The following is a 24,439-nucleotide window of genomic DNA, read 5'->3' on the forward strand; positions in this document are numbered from 1 at the left end:
AAAACCTACCGTTACTCTGAGCTTATGGAATTCCAAAAGAACGCCTTTGTCAAATGCCTTATTGAGCTTCTTTTGTTTTGTGTTAAACATGGTGATTTTTCCTTTTTTACCCTTGGCAACACAATATATAGGAGTATCAATACCCGGGGTGGTTGTAAAAGCTGTCGGTGTAACACTCGTACCACCTCCGCCACTTCCGCCTGATCCACTGCCACCACTTCCGCTTGTACTACCAGAGCTATTCGAACCAGAACCAGACGGTGTTGTACCAGTCACTCCTGTGGTCGTTCCTACTGAAGAGGTTCCAGTTCCACTGGTTCCTGTTCCAGTTCCACCAGTACCAGACGGAGTTGTACCAGTCACTCCTGTGGTCGTTCCGATTGAAGAGGTTCCAGTTCCATTGGTTCCTGTCCCCGTTCCATTGTTCCCTGTTCCTGCGGAAGTAGTAAGCGTTCCTGTGGTTCCCGGTCCAGATGAACTGGTAGGAGTGACTGGAGTAGTACTTGAAAGATTTGGGGTTGTTATCGTTCCGACATTGGGATCTGTACTAAATAAATCACAGTCATTTCCAGAGAAATATTGCGAACATGTCTTACACTCTGCATCGCCTCCCCAGTTTTGCTCACAAAAGCATTCCCCAGTAACAAGATCGCAAGTTCCATGATTATTACAGGGAGTAAGGTGACCACCAGGACACTCGTTTTCACATTCCGTGCCCCAATATCCGTAATCACATGTGCATTCATTTGACACGAATGAGCCAAAGTAACAGTTCTGTGTGCAGTTCTGACCTCCAACTACTGGGTAATCACGGCTACCAAACACATTACACATTGAATCAATTGGCAAACTGGGCAAGTTCATCTTTTTCATACATTCTGTGGCATATGCTCTAGCAGAAATCAAAGTATTATCAACATTATTTGAATCAGTAGCATCATTCAGACAACTCATGTACATGAAGTCCACAAGTTGATCCATGTTATTGCATGCTGAATTCATAACTTCTTTCACTTTGCTACAAGTATCATTTACACTGGTATCAGTAACAGTATCCGGAATGATATCTACGCTACTTTGATCTGGCACGCCTTTTGTTGTTATTGGAGGATCACTTGGAACCCAGCTGTAATCACCATCAAATCCAACAACAGCGTCTTTTCCGCTTATGAAATCCTTAGCTGTGTTTCCAGCGCCTTCATCAAAGTTTACACCCATTTTGGGCTTATCTTTTCCATCAACTGTATAAGATATCGTTCCACTTGACGATGAATTTGATACGCTTCCTGATGACGGAGCCAAACCAGAAGATGAATTAAATGATGAGCTGGACGTTGATCCAGTGGAGCTGCCTGTTGGCGATGCATCTGACGTATCTGATAAATCGGACGTGGTATTGTCAATATTTCTCTCATAATGGTCTGTAAAATCATTCAATGTTAGATGATCGTCAAACAAAAGAAACCTATCAACAGCAATAACAGGCGTATGTGAGTCTCCGGGACCAGACGATGGCTGACTTGTTGTAAGATTCTGCCACTTTCCAATCATTGCCGTACTACCATCAGAAATAGGAGAACCAAACTGAGAAATTTGATCTGACATATTAATGAATTTGTATTTATAACCAGTCTCATGTATTTCATGGAATAGAACTTCCCCTGATGTGTCATTCAGAGCAATTCCAATGTTTGTCCATTCACCTACAGTCACGGGAGTATTTGTGGCATATGTTTGGTTCCCATACTGTAAAAAGTACTTTTCATTCTTTATTACAACTCCAAATGTTGTGTTGTCATTGGCAACACTGAAAATTGTTCCATCATCTGCCGTATCAAGCTTCAGTCGCATTTCTACAGACTTTTCAGTCGAGTCTGCACTTATAACACTGTCGTCGAATGGAGGTAAGGATATGTATCCACCATCTGCAATCTTTAATCCGGTACCAGAAGTTACTTCTGTTTCGCCTGAACCTGCAAATATTGAATTATCATAATGTTTTGCTGAGTCAGCAAAGAAATCATCAAGATCTTGAGTACTTGCCCCATATCCACTACAGGCCTCGGCTACTCCAACCTCCCGAATAATGCAGTTCATGTCTGCTGGGTCGCACTGACTTGCATCTCCAGCTGAACATTTTCCAAGAACACCTGTAGAAGACTTACAACTTGATTTAGGAACAGTCAAGCTTACACCCATTCCATCGTCAAACATTGGTATAGTCATTTCAAAGTTGTCTGGCCCGTTTATCACATATTCGGTTTTACTACTTTTTGCAACTGTGTAACCTGACGGTAAGTCAATACTTCCAAGAGTAACAAATGAGCCATTCAGCATCACAGTTCCTGAATCTTGAGGATGTATAGTAACATTTTGCCCGCCGACAGAAAGAGCAACTGCTTTAATCGAACTTGGGTAAATGTCTGTTGGCCCTTTTTGCGCTTCAATTTTAATTGTGCCATCATTGTACAGTTCAAAAGGCTGATCTTTATTGTTTAATTGAACGTATGCGCCATCTATTGTTTTTATGTAGCTATTACCCGTTACAAAAGTTGTATATGTATTTGCAGAGAATGGAGTATTCTGAACAGCAGCCTGACAGTCCGCTCCAGTAAATCCATCTGCACAAACTGAACAGTCATTCCCCTTGTAATTAATACTACATGAACATAAACCTGTAACAGTGTTACAAATTCCATGAGAGCTACATGGATTAATTGCTCCACCGGGACATTCTGTATCACAAGCAGTACCCCAATAGCCTAATGCACATTCACATGAAAGTCCATCACTTGTTGGTTCTGGATGTACACATCTTATATCGCAATTAGCTCCGACGAAACCAGCTTTAATTTTGTCATCAATGCACAAATACCTGATTGGATCCATGAAAGGTGACTGTGTAGAGTTATCATTATTATTCTCTATCAGCTGGTTATAACACAAAGTTGTGTAAGACTGTAAAGCATCTAATCCGCTGTTTAGATCATTTGTTCTAGCTATCTTGTCCATACAATTTGCCTGGTAAACGGACTTAATTGCCAAACTAAAGCCTGAACAATCAGAGTCAATATACGTGTTATTAAATAACTGTGTACAAGTATCAACTGCTTTATTATAAGACTCTAGATCTGTAAATCCTGTCGTTGTGTCTGTAATAATTTCTGGCGCAGGTTTTGTTGATACATCAAAAGATGTTGTTCCTAATCCGTAAGGGTCAAAAATTGTCAGATTATGCCCACCTAAAGATGCGTCTACAATGACAGTGCCATCGCCGTCATCAAATTTCAAATCAAGAACAGCATCATCGTTATCGCCGGAGTATATTTGTACGTCCTCTATTTCACCTGTAAAAGAACCGTCTGTCGGAACTCCAAGGGTATCATCCATTGACAAAATTGGTTTACCAATCACAACACGCCCGTTATCAGAAAAACAAACACTTGGAGCTGTAAATATGCTTGTCAGTGTGGTTGTATCTGTTCCAGAAACACCTCCTGGAGTGCCTGAACTTAAATCAGGGCTTGTGACTTTGAGATTCATCGTCTCAGTAACAGGATCAGTATATATTTCAATATCGCTCCAAAGATCTGGAGGCAAGTCAATGTTAGTATCAATGATTTGAGAATCCGCTTGTACTTTTACTGTGCCATTATCCAGGAAAACGACGAAAGTGGATTCACCCACATGCTGAAAAACACCGCCACTACTACCATTGTTTGGTTTGAGGTTTATTTTGATGGTAGTTTTCTCATTAGGGTCAAGCGTATCTCTTAAAACTGGCGTAGAGATAATCGTACTTGTGTCACCTGTAGATGTACAAACTATAGGTTTGTCATATCCTAGTCCACCTCCACTGCTGGACAAGCCACCACTACCTGTACCAGATGAGCCTCCGCTGCCTGTACCAGAAGAGCTACTAGAACCTGATCCACCACCAGAGCCAAAGTTCAACGAGTAGTAGGCGGTTGTGTTTGGTTCGATAACAGTATCATCAAGCGTTTTATTCTGTGATGGAACAAGCGTGTCACCAAATGTTGAGGGGTCAGTCGGGTCATAGGTCTGAATAAAATTTGCCTCGGGTTTACACAATGTGTAGTTTGTGCATGCTTCACAATCTGTCTTCAGAAGAACATTCATGTATCCTTTATCTTCAAAGCTGACTTCAACTCTTACATATCTAGTAAGCTGTCCACTAACACTGACAAATGCAATTGTGTTATCAGACTTTTCAGAGATGGTGAAAAATTTAAGCCCATTCAGATCAAAGCCACCGTTCAATCTAACACGTTCTGTTTTGCCTAGTGTTCCATCAACCACAATACTTTCAGTCTGGTGTGAAATCTGCATCGATTTCAAACAGATACTTGCTCCACACTTTATACTTTGCACTTTTATTTCAGGTACATCAGTCCCCAATGGAGCTAACAGATACCATTCATTAGTTGTAGCAATTGAAAATAATTCATCTGCAAAAGACTTGACTCGCAGCATACCGAATAATTGACAAGTTACATATTCAGCAACACTCGAACCAGATCCCCCACTTCCGCCAGAACCACCACTTCCAGGACTTGATGTGGTCGATCCAGAACTACCAGATGTGGTTGAACCAGAACCACCGCTACCAGAAGTTGAATTCGAACCTCCAGATCCACCTCCACCTGGGTTTGTGGTTGTCCCTCCAGAACCTCCTCCGCCTGTGGTTTGTGTGGTGCCTCCAGTTCCAGAGCTTGAATTAGTCCCTCCAGAACCACCACTACCTGAGCTGCCTGTTGACCCTCCGCCGCTTCCACCCGTTGTACTACCCCCGGTTCCTGGCGCAGAAGTTGTACTACCTCCACCACCAGTAGTAGACGTAGTCGGAGCAACAGTTGTTGAACCTGTTGGTGGTGTTGGGAGTGTAAGATTTGCTTCGTCGCAATTATCTCCAGTAAATGGAGGTAAACAAGTCTGACAGTTAACACTTGGGTCAAAACCTGGGTAGCAAATACATTCACCTGTATCTGTATCACAGGAACCTTGCTTAAAGCATGGTAGATTGTCAGGACCAGTGCGATCTGGACACTCTTGTGCACAATTCCATGACCAGAATCCAATATTACAAATACATCCTTGCGAGGTTGGTGTACCTTGCATACAGAAATGACCACAGAAACTATCATAGTGGTCTGCTTTATGGTCGCTACATAGGTCATCTATTGGATCCGAGGTTGGATTTATAATGGTCTCACATTCTGTAATGTAAGAAACCAATGCTGGAACATAACTGTCGTCACTCTTGCAAGCGTCAATGTAGAATGTAGAGAAGTCTGTTCCAAGCCCACTGCAAGCGGCAGTGACAGAGTTTGTCTTGAATATATCTTCGCATTCTGCCGCTCTTGTGCTATCAATGGTTCCAGAACATTCAAAACTTTCAATAGTCTGACCGGGTTTATCAGAGATTATCCAAGCTGTGTCACCGGATTCAGCAATGGTCATTCCAATATTCTGGTGTGAATCGTATGTTACATACCCATAGCCCTCTTGAAATCTATAATGCATTACCAAACCAATAACTCCATTTATATCAGGATTTGTATTTAACTGATAGATCTTCTGGCTGTCCAGGAAAATATTCCAAATTCTTATTTCACCAACAAGTCCATGAAATATTCCAAACTCAAGCGGAGGAGCAACTTCCCAGTCACCAAGCAAGAAATTACCAGACGGGGGAAAGGTAACATTAATATTTGTGTACTGCTTTGATAGGAAAACAGCACCATTTGTATATAAAAACAAGTCCATTTTGTTGCTGGTTACATCAAAAGTCAAGATGATGTGATACCACTGGTCCTTTGTTAATGTTGTGTTTGTATCATAAACAGTACCATACAGATGTATGTGAAGTTTTGAATTGTTCAAGAAAAGACTAAAGTCATTGTCAGAATCTGCTTTGTAGTACCCAAGAACAAGTCCACCATCAGCCAAGAATTTCATTTTAACCTCTACAGATACATTAAATGGCAAGTTTTCAAAGAAAGCATCTGTAGGTACTCTGCCGGACATAGCTCCCGTTCCATTGAATAAAAGACTGTAGCCTTGGACCATACTTTGAGGTTCACTGATGCTTAGTCCTGGATAGCTGTACACAAAAGATCTGCTAAGTGACTGATCTCTTGCAAAATATTGTGTAAACTCATCATCTATTATAGTATTGCTAATATCTGCGTATGCCACGGCATTTCCGTTGATGTCTACAAAATCATCATCAAGGTCTTGGTTACAGTTACCAAGCAATCCTGTTTGGTCGCCATTTGAGCAGGCAGTCTCAACATTAACTGAGAGGTATGCAGAATTCTCCAGATAAGAAATATCAATAGTTACAGGACCGAGAACAAACTGTAACGTTACTTTATCGATCCAACTAATAGTGGTTGCAGAATTTATAGTATATGTTGAGAGACTTAAAATTGTGACTGGTGAACCGTTATGCTCCAAAATTAGAGGTTTATTTTCGCTTAATGGTACTTTTACTGTGAAATCATCAGAAGCCATCTGGAACCAGACTTGTTGGATACTGGCTTTACAGCTTGCACAGGGTCTTACTCTTACAAAAACAGAAAGGTTTTCAGATACCTTTCCAAACAAAAGATATTCTCCTGATTTCTTCATGTTAAATGCCTGTCCATCAAACATGTTGCAATGACCTTGACCAAAACACATGGCTGAGTATTTAGACAGTGAGCTTGGTATTACTGCAGCTACAGATGAGCAGTCTGTTCCGATCCATCCACTTGCACATGTCTGACAACCTGTCGATGGATCAAACTTCTCAGACGTACATGTACAATCACCTGTATCTTTATCGCAAGTTCCACCACCACAAGGTTCTCCTTGAGCATATGGGCACTGGTTAGCACAGCCATATCCATAAAACCCGTCAACGCAATAACATTTATCGTCATTAATATCATAAATACCAGATCCTTGGACACAATACACATTACAAAATTTGCCATACCAATTTGACTGATCGGGGTAATCATTACAAAGATCTTTTGTAGGATAATCAGGATCAGTGCGATTTGGTTCTTTTGTGTCTGTGATTGGCGTCAGAATATCATCCCCGGAATCTGTATCATTTGTAATAGCTATGTTTAGAAGACATTCATCATAGTAAAGGTATTTAGCAGCATCTCCAAGCTCGTTTAAATATGAAATAGAATCTGTTATATTTTTACATTTTTCTTCGTCTTCAGGTGGTGGGTCGGATATAAGGATATCTTTGATATTTTCATCAGGATACGTCATTTTATATGCACAAACAGACCAATGAATATTTGCCCAATTTCCATTTTCCCAACCAAGTTGAGCAGCATTCGAAGTTGAATCTTCAGTTTTGTACCCATTACCCTCGTTGAATCTCCATATATACGATAGGTCAGTTTGGTCGGACACAGTTGTATATTCAAATGCCCGTGCAACGATTTCATTGAGAGTAAATGATGCTTTCCAGACAGTAAAGTCATCTACATAACCGTCAAATGGATGGACAAGGAAGTCATGGGTAATGCCTAGCATAAATGTTCCACCAGGTGTAAATGCATCCAAAACATTACTGGCAGTAGCAAAAGCATTTATGAAAGACAGATTGTCTTCGATCAGGTAAAAGTAAAGAGTTTCATCAGAACTTGTCCAAACAACGGACAGTTTATACCATGTGGAAAGTTGTACTGGTAGAGTGTTTACAGAAGTCCTGTCTTCAGAAGGATCAAATGTGGAAAATGCAATGTACCCATCACAAACAAGTGCAGAGAATATTTTTCCCGCTGGATTCTTGTATGACCACAAGGTGGCACAATCTCCTGTTACTGACTCCAAATAGAAGATAAGATCAACTGTGATTTCTGACTTTGTGAAGTAAGTAACTTCCATACTTTCCATTGGACTGTTTATGATATGAAGACAAGTTTCACCTGCTCCATTATCGTAGTCTGGAATTAAGTTGGTGAAAACTGAATCATCAACCTTCCATGATGGTACAAAAACATCAGCTATATTCGCGACTGTAAGAGGATAGGTTGGATCTCCTTCAAGAAGTGTAACTCCACCAGAGGTGACAAAGTCATTACTTGGACTCGAATCACACGCTCCAAGCAGCCCCTGTCCAGTTCCACAAACTGAAGATTTACCACTAACGTAGGTGTCTATAAACCCATCTTTCATATCAATAGTGATGAAGAAATCAGTAGAAGCAGTAAGGATGTACTGAGAAGGAGTTGTCTGTACAATCTTGACTTCAGTAGCAAGCTGTAGTTCATTTCCAACTGTCGTCAACTGGTCATTTAGGTATTGCCTGCCTTCTGGATTGACACCATCTGACTGGATCACAAGAGTGTTTCCTCCAATAGACAGTCCAATTGCATTTGTTGTTACCACTGGCACTTGATTACTGCCAGTAACCTACGTTATAAATAAATATGATATTTATTAAACATTTAAGAACCCCAACACGACATGGAACATTTACAATTTTTGTTGCATCTTTGCCGCAGTCATGTGATGCCAGAGACAATTCTACAAGTAAATTTACAACTGCCATATTTGAATACTTTTTACTTAATATTATTCAAAGTATTGTATTAAGTTACTGCTTCACATATGTATATTTTTGATTTCTGCAATTACAACTATTGAAAAACAGAAACATAACAGTCTTTTGTTTTAAATACACACTAGACATCATTACACTTAATCAAAAAAATAAGAGACCTTGAATGGAGTATTTAAACGTATCTTTACCAGATTTTAACAGCAAAAAAAAACAACTTTTTTTTCTCAAAAAGAAGAAAATCAGACTATTTAAAATAATAAGTGAATACAGTAAACGTTTTTAAATGCCACACTCTATAATGTGTATGAAGTAACTATAAAAGTCTCTATAAGATGCTGCGCATGATATTTTGATAAGAAAATCCAAACATGATTTATCCTGGTTTCTCGTACCCTTAGAGCATGAATATTCAACGTTTGTCCAGTTGCAACGGTAACACTGGACACCAAGTACTGGCCAACTTCATTTGTGTCATATTTTGAACCATCATAAGTCTGGCAGTGTCCATAGCCATAAATCATACCAGTGAACCAGTCTGAGGTAGAATCTGAAATATATTTATAGTATTTAAAAATAATCATTTATCGAATTTAGAATAGCTATGAATATTCATATGTAAAGTTATGCAAAGATTTAGGGTGTCATTTCGTGACATCTTCTTCAATTTATTTAAACAATTTTCTGAAGTCTTAAAACTGTTGCAGTATGATTTCATTTTCCTAGTGTTGATAGAAATAATCTTGAAATTTACCATATTTGCCAAATTTAAATACATATTATACGATATCAGTTTATACATTACAGGAACAATATTTAAGTCAAGTATTTACATTTTCTAAGCAAACTTACTCAAAGGAGAGATGTTCAATCAATTAAATAACTGCGCACGAGGTTAACATCAATATCCTTACTTTGTATGTTTGTACCAGCAAACTTGCAATCATCACCAAACCAGCCAGGTATGCACGTGGCACAGTCAGTACTTGTGTCAGCACCCTCAATACACGTGCATGTTCCGGTAGCAGTGTCACATTTACCCTTCCCATAACATGGATCACTACCACCACCTGGACACTCATCCCAACATGCTGGACCATAATAGCCGTGGTAACAGCTACATACACCCTGAACCACTGGTAATGTAGTCTAACAGAAAATGATAAAAATGCTGTATGAATGGTTTATATTAAACACATATTTATTTGACTAATTAGTCAAAATTTTTAAATTTAATTTCTGATTTTCTAACTTGCTTGTGAGTAGTCAAAACTATCAACCCACGGTCCTTAAGACCTCTGGCAATAGTTCTTACCACTGACCAGCAAGCTATTCAAATAGTGTATAATATTAAAATCTAAACATCTAAGACTAGTTTTTACTTTGCCATAAAATTAATAAAAAATAATAAGCTAAATTTGTAGAATTGAAATATATATGTATATATAAAACATTTTAACTAAATACTGTACATACCAGTTGTGGTGCACTTGAGCACAATATTGAGCTATCAATTTCTGCTGTCAGCTCTGTTGCTAATGACAGGGTAACCACTGACCAGTAATAATCTGTTATTGTGGACAGGTTGGCTGGTCTGTACAATGGCAGATTAAATAAACAGTATATTAGTAAGTGATAAATATTTATTTTATTGTGCTTATCAACATAAAATACTATTCTACCTAACATTAAATAAAATGACAGCCATTTAATCAAGATTTTTACATTTTATAAGCTTAAATCCCTCGACAACAATATATAATAAACATATTTAGTACAATATAGAACCTTATACTGAAGCATGCGCAAACACTTTACAGAAAACAGAATGAGAAATAACATACAAAATATAAGAACAAAAAACAAATATCTAGATCTCTACAATACAAATTTGATTGTTTAATCTGTTAGTTAACTTTAAATGCATTATAAACAGACAAAAGATTGAAACATATATTTAATGAAAAAAAATACTGCACGTTAAACTGGTAAATCCCACTTACCCAATAACAGTAGCATAAGTAACATCGCCAATTATAAACTTGGTAGGTGGGGTGTAAACACCGGACACTATTCCATTGGTATATATGGCATTCTCACTTGATGCTGTGATATATACATTATTTGGATTAGGGTTGCTGTAACCGAACCAGGCCTGGTAGGAATCAACTCCAACTGATTCTAGACACTGGAATATTGGTATTATTGGAGAAGAAATGTTTGTTCCATCATCAACATCCACAAAGTACCCTTGGAAGTCAGCGCAACTAATGTCACAGTCTGGTCCAACATAGTCTGTACAAATACCAAACAAAAACTGGATTAAATCGCTGTTGCTGCATACAAATATTAAATCTATAAGAAATATAGGACACAACCAAGCACATGTAATGAATACTAAGTTTAAATTAGACTGCCCATAATAGGTAATGAAATGTGCAAAACCCCTCACACTACCTAGCACCAACTAAAGCTGAATTATATTAAAGTAAAACTGAATGGCCTACCTGATCCGAATGGACCAGAAAATATAACAACACATAATCCAAAAACTGGGATACTTTCTACAGCTAACACACGGCACTTTAAGACTGTTGTTGTAATAAGTAATTTTTTTTTTTGAGAACGTCCTCTGGAAATAAAATCTGTAAAAAGATCCTTTGGAAGCAAAGAATGCAACCAATAAGAATAATAGCAGACTCGGTTTGATTGAGTCTGTTCATGAGAGGTAATGAAATTGAATGCAACCAAGCAAAATAATAGCCGAGTCTGTTTGAATGAGTCTGTTCACATCGTATCCTGAAATACGGTTTAAGGTTTATCAAATCACTAAATGCCTTTAAGTTATATTTTCACAACAAACTGAAGTACCTGACATTAATCAAAAGTAAAACAAAGCAATATTTCAGTACAACAAGACTGAGCAATGAATTCTTACTTGCAGCACATTCTGTGCAGTGTGGTTTATTCCATCCAAGAAGACAGTCCACACAACCAGTTTGTGGGTTAATCCAGTGACCATTTACATCATCATCAAAACATTCACAAACGTCACCGCCTAAACATCATAAAACAATGATGTCAATTACAAAATGTGAGCAATCATTTCTTTTACAAACTTTTGCACGTGCTAAAATATGCGAGTGTATACAGTATTATTTTAAAACAGATGAACACGCTAATTTAGGATTCACATTAATATTCTAAACATGACATCAAAATATCTACCAGACCAACAGCATTATTACAATTGTTTTGGATATGCTAAAAGTACGAATTACCAATCTACCCTGATTAAAACATATAGGTATTATCAATTAACATCAATTAACATCAGTACAAACATAGGTAAAAATATCATTAATGAAACAAGATATACAGTTGAAAAACGATATTTCGACTTCACTTATCTCCAAACTCCGGCTAGCTTGAAGACATTTTCAAGTTTCATCCCGAAATACGTAGACAAAATATCAATTAAAGTCAAATTTAAGCTATCTAAACGTAAAACGCTTGAATCTTTGGAATTCAAGATGCGAGTTTCAACTGTATTTTGGTCAGACCAAAACATGCATATTTTTCAGACTGAAAACATCTGTCTCAGATTGCAGCTTATTCTGTTTGCGAAAATGATCCTGACCTGTTACTGTGGCATATCCATTAGCACAGAATGTGTCACATGTTGTGTTGTAGCCAATATAATCATCCCTACATCGCTCACAATTTGTACCAACAAAATTAGTAACACATGAGTCACACGCTAGGCCATTGAAACCATGGTAACATACACATTGGGGTGCAGAATATCCAGGTAATAAGAGACAATCTCCTGCAAAAAGTTACCACAAATAAAAATTAACTTTTTAAAAATTATGAAGATTTTTGTCTGAAAACGCAAATAACTATGGTGGAAATCAAATAAAAAACAATGCTGAAATAAACAACAAACTTCTAGACGGTACAACAACAAGAAAGGTTTTATGCCCGGCGGCTCAGGTTTTATTCCCGACTTAGGCATCTCGTTTTTGTTCTTGATTTGGCAATTTTAAGATAGTTTAGACACAAAACCTCATATTCTAATGTTCATAATATGATCAAACTTCAATTTTAAAGAAAGATCTTTTTAGCCAAAATCTGGAGGTCAGTGACTTTAAGCAAAAATCTGTCAAATAAAGATTTTTCCTGAGTATCTTTTATCAAATTATTTAGATAAAAAAATCAGCAGCTCTGAAGTCACAGTTCTAAAAACTTTACATCTTTTGCTGATAAAAACGTAATGCTAAATGTCACAAAAAGCAGTGACGTATGTCTTAGCAAAAATTGGAAGAAAGGATATAAATTTACCATTTCCATTGCACGTATCATTGACAGCTCCAGGGCAGACGAATTCTGAACAATCAGCCCCAGTGAAACCAGCATCACACACGCAGATGGATGAGTTTGTAGCTGTATCTCGGATACATTGTCCATATGTACTGCAGTCGGGGTCACCTGTTACACATATACAATATAGATACGATAATGTTATCTTGCAATATCTTACGGCAATCAGGGTCACCTGTTACACACTATATAACACACAAATACAATAATGTTATCCAGCAATATGTGACTGGAATCAGGGTCACCTGTTACACGTTGTTTTACAGAATATAAAATACAAAATAATGCTATATAACACAACGATAAATAATTATCTTTAAAAAGTTAAAACCACTTTGAATAAAATACCACTTTATTCTTTTGTTTTTTTTTTGCCATTTTTCAAACATACCAGCATTTTTTTAAATTGTGGCTTTTTTTATTAAGTTTTTTTTCCCAGCATTTTCATGATCATAACTCTTTGTGTATCTTCACTTTTAACATACATTTTCTAAAAAATGTGCTGTAAAAAGACGTATATATAGATTTGAAAATATGTTAGTATACAAAAGGTTCCTTATTGTTTTCTGATTGCTTGATCTGAGCTTAAGCTTTAAGATATTAAACCTAATGGAAATGGAGGGTACTTAATGACGATGAAGAGGACATGGGGGTGAATGGTACTTAATGGTGATTGAGGTTATTTAATGGTGATGAAGAGAACATGGTGATGAAGGATACTTAATGGTGATGGAGGTTACGTAATGGTGATGAAGAGAACATGGTGATGAAGGGTACTTAATGGTGATGGAGGTTACTTAATTGTGATGAAGAAAACATGGTGATGAAGGGTACTTACTGGTGATGGAGGTTACGTAATGGTGATGAAGAAAACATGGTGATGAAGGGTACTTAATGGTGATGAAGGTTACTTAATGGTGATGAAGAGATCATGTGGATGAAGGGAACTTAATGGTGATGGAGGTTACTTAATGGTGATGAAGAGAACATGGTGATGAAGGGTACTTAATGGTGATGGAGGTTACTTAACGATGATGAAGAGAACATGGGGATGAAGGGTATTTAATGGTGATGGAGGTTACTTAATGGTAATGAAGAGAACATGGTGATGAAGCGTACTTAATGGTGATGGAGGTTACTTAATGGTGATGAAGAGAACATAGTGATGAAGGGTACTTGATAGTAATGAAAGGCACTTAGTGGTGATGAAGAGAATTTGGTGATGAATGGTAATTAATGGCAATGAAGGGTATCACATGGTGACAATGGGTACTTAATGGCAATAAAATGTACTTACTGATGAAGGGTACTTAATGGTGATGAAGGGACGTACTTGGTTATGAAGGCCACTTAGTGACAAGAAAGGGTACTTAATAGTCAAGAAGGGTACTTAGTGACGATGAAGGGTACAACACACCTGGACAGTCCAACTCCTCGCAGAAATCGCCTTTGTATCCTGGCTCACAATCGCATGACTGTCAAAAACAAAGATATTACTTTCTTGAGCATTCAAAATTATAAAGCTGACAGAAAATCTGATAAAATTCTAATTTTGAATGCTTGTAGCAAAATTACAGTAACATGAATGTTTCAGAAAAATGAAGCGGTGGTAAATTATACACACAATTTAATTAAGCTGGCTCTAAACTAAGTAACTGTTTTATTTTAGGAAAGAACATTAACACGATCACATTACAATCAGTTTCAAGTTAGAGTAAGGAAATTAAGTATACTTACATTGGTTGCATTAGCAGCGACACAAGTTCCCACATTATTGCACTCAATGTTACATGCAAAATCGTCATAACATGGGTCACATACACAGATACTCGAGAACTGTGGGTATTCGTTACCATGTACACAGTCATACTGGCATTCTGATCCCATGGAGTCGGTACAGTTGACACACTTTGGAGGCCAGTGATTTGCACCGTCACAGGAACCTAAAAGGTAAAAACAAAATAAAAATCTAAATAAGATTCATGTAAGCTATGTGAGTCAATTTTCCATTTATAAAACACATATTTTAAATGAAACCATTAGAATGTCTAGAATCTGCACACTGTAATACCACAATGAAAAAGTCACACTATATTTCTATTTTTATTGTAAAAGTTCTGAGATTTATAATAGGGAGAATCATAATTCATATCAACTAGGATATTTCGAGGGCTCAGAGCGAAACTTTGTTTGTTTGTTTGGTTTGGGTTTAACGCCGTTTTTCAACAGTATTTCAGTCATGTAACGGCGGGCAGTTAACCTAACCAGTGTTCCTGGATTCTGTATCAGTACAAACCTGTTCTCCGCAAGTAACTACCAACTTCCCCATATGAATTATCAGAGGTGGAGGACGAATGATTTCAGACACAATGTCTTTTATCAAATCGTCACGGAGAACATACGACCCGCCCGGGGATCGAACTCGCGACCCGTAGACCAATGCTCTCCCTACTGAGCTAAGCGGGCGGGTATCAGAGCGAAACTAATCTAACTGTATATAGAATAGAAGCAGATAGACTAGTTTCGCTCTGAGCCCTCAATTTGTAGTCTGCAGCAAAGGCAAAAATGAACTCAACAAGGATCAAATGAAATAATTATTGTCAGTAGTGTAAGTCAAATGACACATACATAAAAGATTACATTTCTTACTTGTTTGTGTACAAATTTGTAGAAACTTAAGAAGACATCTATAAAGGACTAAGTGGATGACATAGAAGTAAAATAAAAAGGAAAGTCGTATGATGGAGCTTACCCTTTCCATTGCAATCGGGTGTACCAGGGCAATCCCATGTATCACAGCCAACACCTGTCCACCCAACGTTACAGGTACATGTCTGGGAGGCCACTGTACAGATACCGTTACCAGAGCAACTTGACCCATCTCCAGGGCAGCCACGTACATCGCATTCAGTACCTGACAGAGCAAATAAATTCGTTTAAATATTTATGATGCTGCTGTAAACGTCTGGTGACAAAACACAATTACACATAAGCTTAAACACAATACATTTTAATTCCATAAATAAATAAGTACTTAATTTCTTGAATCCTTAACAAATAAATACAGTTTTACTACTGGTCTATACAATGAACTTGAAATTTGGCTACCACTTCAAGGCATAAATACTTGTTGGATTAAGTCAGAATGCTATACAAATGCTCTCAATTTGATGAAAAAGTTAATACAGTAGACAATGACCAACATCTGTCAGTGACAATTTTTTAGGTGCAAATGTCTATAAAATTATCATTAAGATGTATATTTATATCAACTACACTTCTGTTCAAATGCAGATAAAAGAAAACAAAAAAGTATTATGTAGATGAAAAATTGACAATATATAAATTATACGCTTTCCGTCAGAAAATGTGTTTTAATATTGAGTAACAAAACAATAAATCATACCCCAGTATCCACTATCACAGGAGCAGGTATCATTAACACAGGTACCAAGTCCCGAACAGATCTGGTCACAGGCAGCACCTGTGTAACATGGATCACACAAACAGGTCTGATCTGGCTGTGCCGCTCCATTTATACATGGATACTGACATTCATTACCCATCCATCCTTGATAGCAGGTACAGACAGGTACCACTCCACTAGTATCACAAGCACCATTGCCGTTACAGTCTGGTGTACCAGGGCAATCAGGAACATGACAGGAAGTGGCATTAATTGTCCATCCAGGATCACACTTACAGCTACCCTGGATACACTGACCGTGACCACTGCAAGATTCACTCATACCAGGGCAGCCTTTAGTCTCACACAGTGTGCCCCAGTAGCCGGTTGGGTTGTAGCCAGTGCCATCATGACAGACACAACTGTCAGTAACATTATCACATGTTCCATAACCACTGCATGATTCCAGGCAGTTATCTGCTTGACTCTCACAATTACTTGTACATACACAGATTCCTGCAAAAAGAAGTAGGAAACCAGTCTACAGTCAATTGAAAGATCTTAGATATTTTTATGTAACGTGAAGCTAACACCAACTTGTATCATTCTTAATTTGCAAGGTGGCTTATAAAACCCAGGTGTAAAGGGGTTTGGCATCTATGACTGAAGACCCATTTATAGTAAGGAATATGGCAACAGCATTCAGAAGAAAAATTCTAGAACTCTATCAATAACAAAGTAAAACCATGAACTATAAAATGCATACCTGTAATTAAACTAGAAAATAAAATCGTGACGAAACTACAACCAGATGAAAGGAACGAAAACATTTTTGACCCATGCAAATTTTTGGCAATATTCAATATCGTATATAGTTTTACTTTAAGGTATGTTAAAACATAATCTTTATATTCTCTCATAATTATAACCCTCTGTAGTTCACCACATCATACCATAAAAGGCGATACCATAATACAGCATATAAACTATCCTGAAACATACCACTGTCCATAGGTTGTTGAATTCCGTAACAGGGTGTGCTACAGTCTGGACCCATCCAGCCTTGGTCACACTGGGTGCAGAAGGGAACAGCCACTGAGTCATTACAGATACCATATCCAGTACAGTTATTGAGACATTCAGCTGTCCAGCAACCGTCTCCTGTCCAGTATGTGTTACACGTACATGTACCTAGAAAAAATTAGCATTGTTTTAATTTATTTCCAAATCCAGAAGCAATTCAAAGTTTTATATTGCTCTAAGACAATTATATAAGTTTTTCGAGTTTCATAAGAAGGATGAAGTTCAATCAAAATAAAGTCAAAACTTCAATATTTAATTTTTTATTTAACCTTCCCCTAGGAAGAACATGATTACACATTTGAGAAACATTCTGAAGTTGTTCGCTCAAAGTATCTTGTTTATACTGAACATGACCGTTTACTTTACCAGTAATATGTTCATCAAATTTATCAGAAAAGAAAACCTATGTAAACCCATATTATAATCATTTAATCATTATAGTGACAAATCTGTTTTGAAATATTAAAATAAATTCTAAAATTCATAAACAGAACATCCAAACTGATACATTAAGACTTTAATTTTAAAGAAGTATAATGCACTGTTAATCAGTTCAGAATTAGGAAGTGAATGTTACATTCCTATTTATTTTGTTTGGTTTTACGTCGCACTGACACAATTATAGGTCATATGGCGACTTTCCAGCTTTGATGGTAGAGGAATCCCCCAGCTGCCCCTCCGTGCATTATTTCATCACAAGCGGGCACCTGGGTAGAGCCACCGACCTTCCGTAAGCCAGCTTGATGGCTTCGTTACATATCAGACTTATGACATATACTTACCAATTGTATTAGCAGCACCAGTAATACAGCTTCCATGACCTGAACAATCTGTACCATATAAACCAGGACAACCAACTTTCTCACAGTTATCTCCTCTCCATCCTGCAGAACCGCAGTCACAGGTACCATTGTAGCATGTTCCATGTCCAGAACATTCTGTGTTACATTCAAAACCAGTGTAACATGAGTGACATTCACAGTACTGACTTGACAAATCGTTTGGATCCGGTGTAATGATATTGCCGTTGTAGCAATAACTTCCACAGTCTGAGCCGAAATACCCTGCACTGCAATTACATTTTGGTACAGCTATTTCTAAACAAGTGCCTGCATTGCTACAGTCATTATCACATTTTACAATGTGGCAACCTATACCAGTCCATCCGGTTGAACAACTGCAAACACCAGTAGCAGGATTACACTGTCCATGTCCAGTACAAGAGACATCGTAACCGGGACATTCTTTGGTCTGGCAGTAGTCACCACGGTAACCATCAAACCCGCAATCACAGGTGCCATTAGCAGTGCAGTTGCCCTGGTTATTACATAGGGAGTCACACTCAGCCCCACTGTAGCAAGGATCACAAATACACTCAAATGTGGCTGGATCCTCAACACCATATTCACACCTACAAACAAAATTAAGATTCACTTAAAATTATACAAAAGGACACACTGCTGTAATGAAAAGATATCTGGGATACAGTACAGGAAAAAAATCATGCAGCGATATTACTGGAAAGTTATGCAATTATATTGCAGAGAAGTAACAGATTTAAATTAAAGACAAATCATTCTTTTACAGAGCTCATGCAGTTATATTACAGGGAAGCAATACAAATATAGTGAAATCATGAAGTTGCATTATAGTAAAGTCATGTAGATACATTCTAGAGAAATAATTCTGTTACATTATAGAGAAATACAATTAGAAATATTCAAAATAAGCTGGTGTCTTTCAAATATGGTTTTAAGCATATAATTATGCAATATCAGAACAAATTGATTTTGTATCTGCTAACCTGAATTGACACTGGTCCCCTATATAAGGTGCATCACAATCGTAACATCTTGGTTTCAGATCGCCAGCCCTCTGTTCGCATGTAGCATTGATACCGTTACAATCACAGTCTGGGATATGACATGCATGACCCTTCCATCCTTGGTCACACTGACACTCTCCGCTAGCAGCATTACATGTTCCGTGGTTCATACAATTGTCAGGCCAGCCAGGGCAACCATCAATATTACACTGATCACCTGAAGTACAGTATAAATAGTTCATATCTTTAACCTTTTCCCTGCTAAATTTTTAAAATGGACTGGTCCAGCATACAATTTGGGCAGTACCATTAATTAGTCGAAGGAGTATTCGCTGAAAATTCACTGACTGAATAGCGAACAGTGCCTGCATGGTTGATCTTGGTCTGTACTGGTCGCAAAGGCAGAGTAGCTTGCCATCAGCAGCCTAAAGGTTAAAAACTATTTTCATACAAGGCCCCTCTCACACATATTCTTCATAGCTGCATAAACATGCATAATTAAGATCCGGAAATACAGTTGAACTTATTGTAGCAACCGCCTAAATTAAATAGCCATATTTGCTATATGTAAAGCGCCTTTGAACGTGTTTATCATGAAAAGGGCGCTATATAAATCTGGTACAATAATAATAATAATAGCAACCTGTCTAAAACAGTGAACTCAAATATCCCAAATGAACATTTGTTCTATTTTCCTTCTGATAAAATCAGTCTTAAGCAGTCACCTGCCTTTAATGGAAATATTTTGTTACTCCCTTTGTTGGCTGCTATACACATGTTTGACTGTAACCAAATACTGGATACTAAGAATATTTTGAAGAGGAGATGATGACACAAGTAAATAAAGATTGCCCAGTAATTTTTACCATAGAAAAACCTGTTATTTTAATTGAATCATTGATGTTGACGTTGCTTTGTAGATTTATTAATGTTTTAATATGCTCAAAAACTACTGGTGTATTTCCATCACACAATTACAGACCTTCATATTTTAAGATTTAAATTGGTGGTTACAAGTCTAATATAATGTAGAAAAATACATCACAGTTCAAACAAGAGGGCCATGATGGCCCTATATCGCTCACCTGAGTTTAATTGCTTTCTTGAAAAAAATTCTTTGCTAAAGCTAAACAAATAACCCCATGGGGTGGGGTCAATTTGACCCCGGAGGTAATGATTTGAACAAATTTTGTAGAAGTCTACTAGGCAATGCTACATGTCAAATATCTAAGATCTAAGCCTTCTGGTTTATTTTTAGAAATTTTTTGAAGATTTTCCTATGTAAAATCAAGTGACCCCTGGGGTGGGGTCAATTTTAAACCCGGGGGTCATGATTTGAACAAATTTTGTAGAGGTCCACTAGGCAATGCTATATATGAAATATCTAAGCTCTAGGCCTTCTGGTTTATTTTGAAGATTTTTCTATGTACAATCAAGTAATCCCATGGGGCGGGGTCAATTTGACCCCGGGGGTCATGATTTGAATAAATTTTGTAGAAGTCTACTAGGCAATGCTACATGTCAAATATCTTCGACCTAGGCTTTCTGGTTTATTTTTAGAAAATTTTTGAAGATTTTCCTATGTAAAATCAAGTGACCCCTGGGGTGGGGTCAATTTTGACCCGGGGGTCATGATTTGAACAAATTTTGTAGAGGTCCACTAGGCAATGCTACATGTCAAATATCTAAGCTCTAAGCCTTCTGGTTTATTTTTAGAAATTTTTTGAAGATTTTCCTATGTAAAATCAAGTGACCCCTGGGGCGAGGTCAGTTTTGACCCCGGGGTCATGATTTGAACAATTTTAGTAGAGGTCCACTAGGCAATGCTACAAGTCAAATATCTAAGCTCTAGGGCTTCTGGTTTTTGAGAAGAAGATTTTTTAAGATTTTCCTATGTAAAATCAAGTGACCCCGGGGCGGGGTCAATTTTGACCCTGGGGTCATGATTTGAACAAACTTGGTCGAGGTCCACTAGGCAATGCTTCACACCAAATATCTAAGCTCTAGGGCTTCTGGTTTTTGAGAAGAAGATTTTTAAAGTTTTTACTTTTGGTTGCCATGGCAACCAGAATTCTGTATGGAATTCAATTCTTTGAACAATTTTTAAAGAAGACCATCCAAGGAACAACCCTGTGAAGTTTCATCAAAATTGGCCTGTTGGTTTAGGAGGAGATGTTGTTTAAAGGAAAGTGTGGACGGACGGTCGGACGACGGACGGACGGACGGACGGACGGACGACGGACGGACGGACGCCGGACGGTGAGTGATCACAATACCTCACCCTGAGCACTTTGTGCCCAGGTGAGCTAAAAATACATATATTTTAATGGTTTTTACATGTATGTAATAAACCTTACCTTTGTATCCCATGTCAAAATCACAAATACAGCTTCCATTGTTATCACAGGCACCATGTCCTTCACATGTCAAGTGGCAAGACAAACCTAAAACATACATATAAACTCTGCTATCAGACCTGCATATTATTTAACATTAGTGGTGGGAGGCCCTGTATCCCTCACCTGCCCTAATATTTACCACAAATAATCTAGTATCTAATCTGACCTAGATTTCAATAAAACACACACTCTGACCACATTTATATGGATGAGGTAAAAAGTTAACAAAGAATTTCGATAATTTGACATCGTGACCTGGTTTCTATCCAAGATAAGCTGTTGATGATGGACACAGGGGTATCATAATAACTCACCAGTTGTTCTTAACTGCATTTCTTACACATTCCCTTCAATTTGAGGCCCAGCCATTTTCAATTAAACAAGAGGACCATGATGGTCCTGAATCGCTCACCTCTTCCCACATGACCCAGTTTTGAGAATGACGTCGTTTTTTCTATTATTTGACATAGTGACCTAGTTTTTGAGCTCATGTGACCCAGTTTTGAACTTGACCTAGATATTATCAGGATAAAAATTCTGACCAATTTTCATGAAGATCCACTGAAAAATATGGTCTCTAGAGAGGTCACAAGGTTTTTCTATTTCAAGACCTACTGACCTAGTTTTTGATCACAGTTGACCCAGTTTCAAACTTGACCTATATATCATCAAGATGAACATTCAGACCAACTTTCATACAGATCCCATGAAAAATATGGCCTTTAGAGAGGTCACAAGGTTTTTCTATTATTTGACATACTGACCTAGTTTTTGAGGGCACGTGACCCACTTTTGAACTTGACCTAGATATCATCAAGATGAACATTCAGACCAACTTTCATACAGATCCCATGAAAAATATGGCCTCTAGAGAGGTCACAAGGTTTTTCTATTATTTGACCTACTGACCTAGTTTTTGATCGCACGTGACCCACTTTCGTACTTGACCCAGATATCATCAAGGTGAACATTCTGACCAATTTTCATGAAGATCTCATGAAATATATGGCCTCTAGAGAGGTCACAAGGTTTTTCTATTTTTAGACCTACTGACCTAGTTTTTGACCGCACGTGACCCAGTTTCAAACTTGACCTAGATATCACCAAGATGAACATTCAGACCAACTTTCATACAGATCCCATGAAAAATATGGCCTTTAGAGAGGTCACAAGGTTTTTCCATTATTTGACCTACTGACCTAGTTTTTAAAAACACGTGACCCAGTTTCAAACCTGACCTAGATATCATCAAGGTGAACGTTCTGACCAATTTTCATGAAGATCTTGTGAAATATATGGCCTCTAGAGAGGTCACAAGGTTTTTCTATTTTTAGACCTACTGACCTAGTTTTTGATGGCACGTGACCCAGTTTCGAACTTGACCTAGATATCATCAAGGTAAACATTCTGACCAATATTCATGAAGATCTCATGAAATATATGGCCTCTAGAGAGGTCACAAGGTTTTTCTATTTTTAGACCTACTGACCTTGTTTTTGATGGCACGTGACCCAGTTTCGAACTTGACCTAGATATCATCAAGATGAACATTCTGATTAATTTTCATAAAGATCCCACAAAAAATGTGACCTCTAGAGTGGTCACAAGCAAAAGTTTACGGACGGACTGACGCACGGACGCACGGACGGACGACGGACGCTGCGTGATCACAAAAGCTCACCTTGTCACTATGTGACAGGTGAGCTAAAAAGAGACTTCTTGTTATCATTAACTAAAAATAGTGATTCAATTAAAGACCCTTAGACTGGAGAACCAGCTATTGTACTGAGTTAATTGTTTTAATTTTTTTTTGGTTCTGATCATACCTGTATCACATGTGCGGTAACAGGAGCATACGCCATCACCATTGTTAGTACCATTGATGCACGGAATACTGCAGTCATCTCCGATCCAGTCAGGGTAACAGTGGCAAACTCCCGCTTCCAGGATGGGATCATACTCACAGTCACCAACACCTAGGTTACACAACGGAAAAATCATCTTAAAACAGTCCATTTAAAAGATTTCCAGTTTAATTCTAAACATGTTATTATCTGTCTTATGTCATCCAGGTTTCCAGTTTTAGTCATATTTTTTTTTATCACGAGCTTATGTGTCTCTTGAGTTTAACTTGTATGTTTCCAATTACAGTACGCTATAGTACACTACCATTGTAATCAGAAGTAAACAGGTTGTTTGCAAACAGTACACACACCTTTATGTTATAACGATGTTTCTCTTGGTAGGTCTTTTTCTATGACAGTTTCTTAAAGTTTCAACATAACTCCATATTCACACAAAAGAGGCAAGCCTTATATATCTAATGACTGACCCAAATAAAGTTACTGTCTCAATGTATTTTTCACTTATAATTACAAAGTACCTTCACCTTGGTCACTTCTAATAAAACCAAGCTTTTAACTTAAGTCAGTATTGTTGCAACTACAGCTGCATATAAGGACATACTGGCTCAATAATAACTTACCATTACAGTCATTGGGGCATTCTGGGATACTACAATTGTATCCTTGCCAACCAGGGAAGCAAATACATTCCATATTGATGCAAGTACCATGTCCATCACATTTTCCATCTGCACCAGGGCAACCCTCTGTCTCACACAGACTTCCAACCCATGCATTTTCTGAACACATTTATATAACATTTAGGTTGATAAATGACAATCACAATCAGGGTTGCCTCTTACTTGAGAAAATAAAATTCCCTGACTTTCTCCTGACTTTTCCCTG

At 37.7% G+C, this 24,439-nt stretch overlaps 1 protein-coding gene across 1 annotated transcript in view; it reads right to left on the minus strand.

Moving 5' to 3' along the window:
• LOC128547776 (uncharacterized) overlaps nucleotides 1–24,439 on the minus strand; it is a 143,623-nt gene that overhangs the window by 3,979 nt on the left and 115,205 nt on the right. The window contains exons 117-134 of the mRNA XM_053520948.1: nucleotides 24,175–24,333; nucleotides 23,516–23,665; nucleotides 21,648–21,734; nucleotides 19,270–19,507; nucleotides 18,248–18,876; nucleotides 17,385–17,573; nucleotides 16,383–16,898; nucleotides 15,729–15,890; nucleotides 14,714–14,919; nucleotides 14,394–14,451; nucleotides 12,938–13,084; nucleotides 12,234–12,422; nucleotides 11,532–11,651; nucleotides 10,597–10,888; nucleotides 10,070–10,187; nucleotides 9,508–9,742; nucleotides 8,989–9,143; nucleotides 10–8,445 (exon numbers count right to left, since the gene is read on the minus strand). Coding sequence (XP_053376923.1) covers nucleotides 10–8,445; nucleotides 8,989–9,143; nucleotides 9,508–9,742; nucleotides 10,070–10,187; nucleotides 10,597–10,888; nucleotides 11,532–11,651; nucleotides 12,234–12,422; nucleotides 12,938–13,084; nucleotides 14,394–14,451; nucleotides 14,714–14,919; nucleotides 15,729–15,890; nucleotides 16,383–16,898; nucleotides 17,385–17,573; nucleotides 18,248–18,876; nucleotides 19,270–19,507; nucleotides 21,648–21,734; nucleotides 23,516–23,665; nucleotides 24,175–24,333 — 12,086 coding nt within the window. The remainder of the gene's footprint in view (nucleotides 1–9; nucleotides 8,446–8,988; nucleotides 9,144–9,507; nucleotides 9,743–10,069; nucleotides 10,188–10,596; nucleotides 10,889–11,531; nucleotides 11,652–12,233; nucleotides 12,423–12,937; nucleotides 13,085–14,393; nucleotides 14,452–14,713; nucleotides 14,920–15,728; nucleotides 15,891–16,382; nucleotides 16,899–17,384; nucleotides 17,574–18,247; nucleotides 18,877–19,269; nucleotides 19,508–21,647; nucleotides 21,735–23,515; nucleotides 23,666–24,174; nucleotides 24,334–24,439) is intronic.

The sequence above is a fragment of the Mercenaria mercenaria genome, chromosome 13 (genome assembly GCF_021730395.1).
Source record: "Mercenaria mercenaria strain notata chromosome 13, MADL_Memer_1, whole genome shotgun sequence".
Taxonomy (NCBI): Eukaryota; Metazoa; Mollusca; class Bivalvia; order Venerida; family Veneridae; genus Mercenaria; species Mercenaria mercenaria.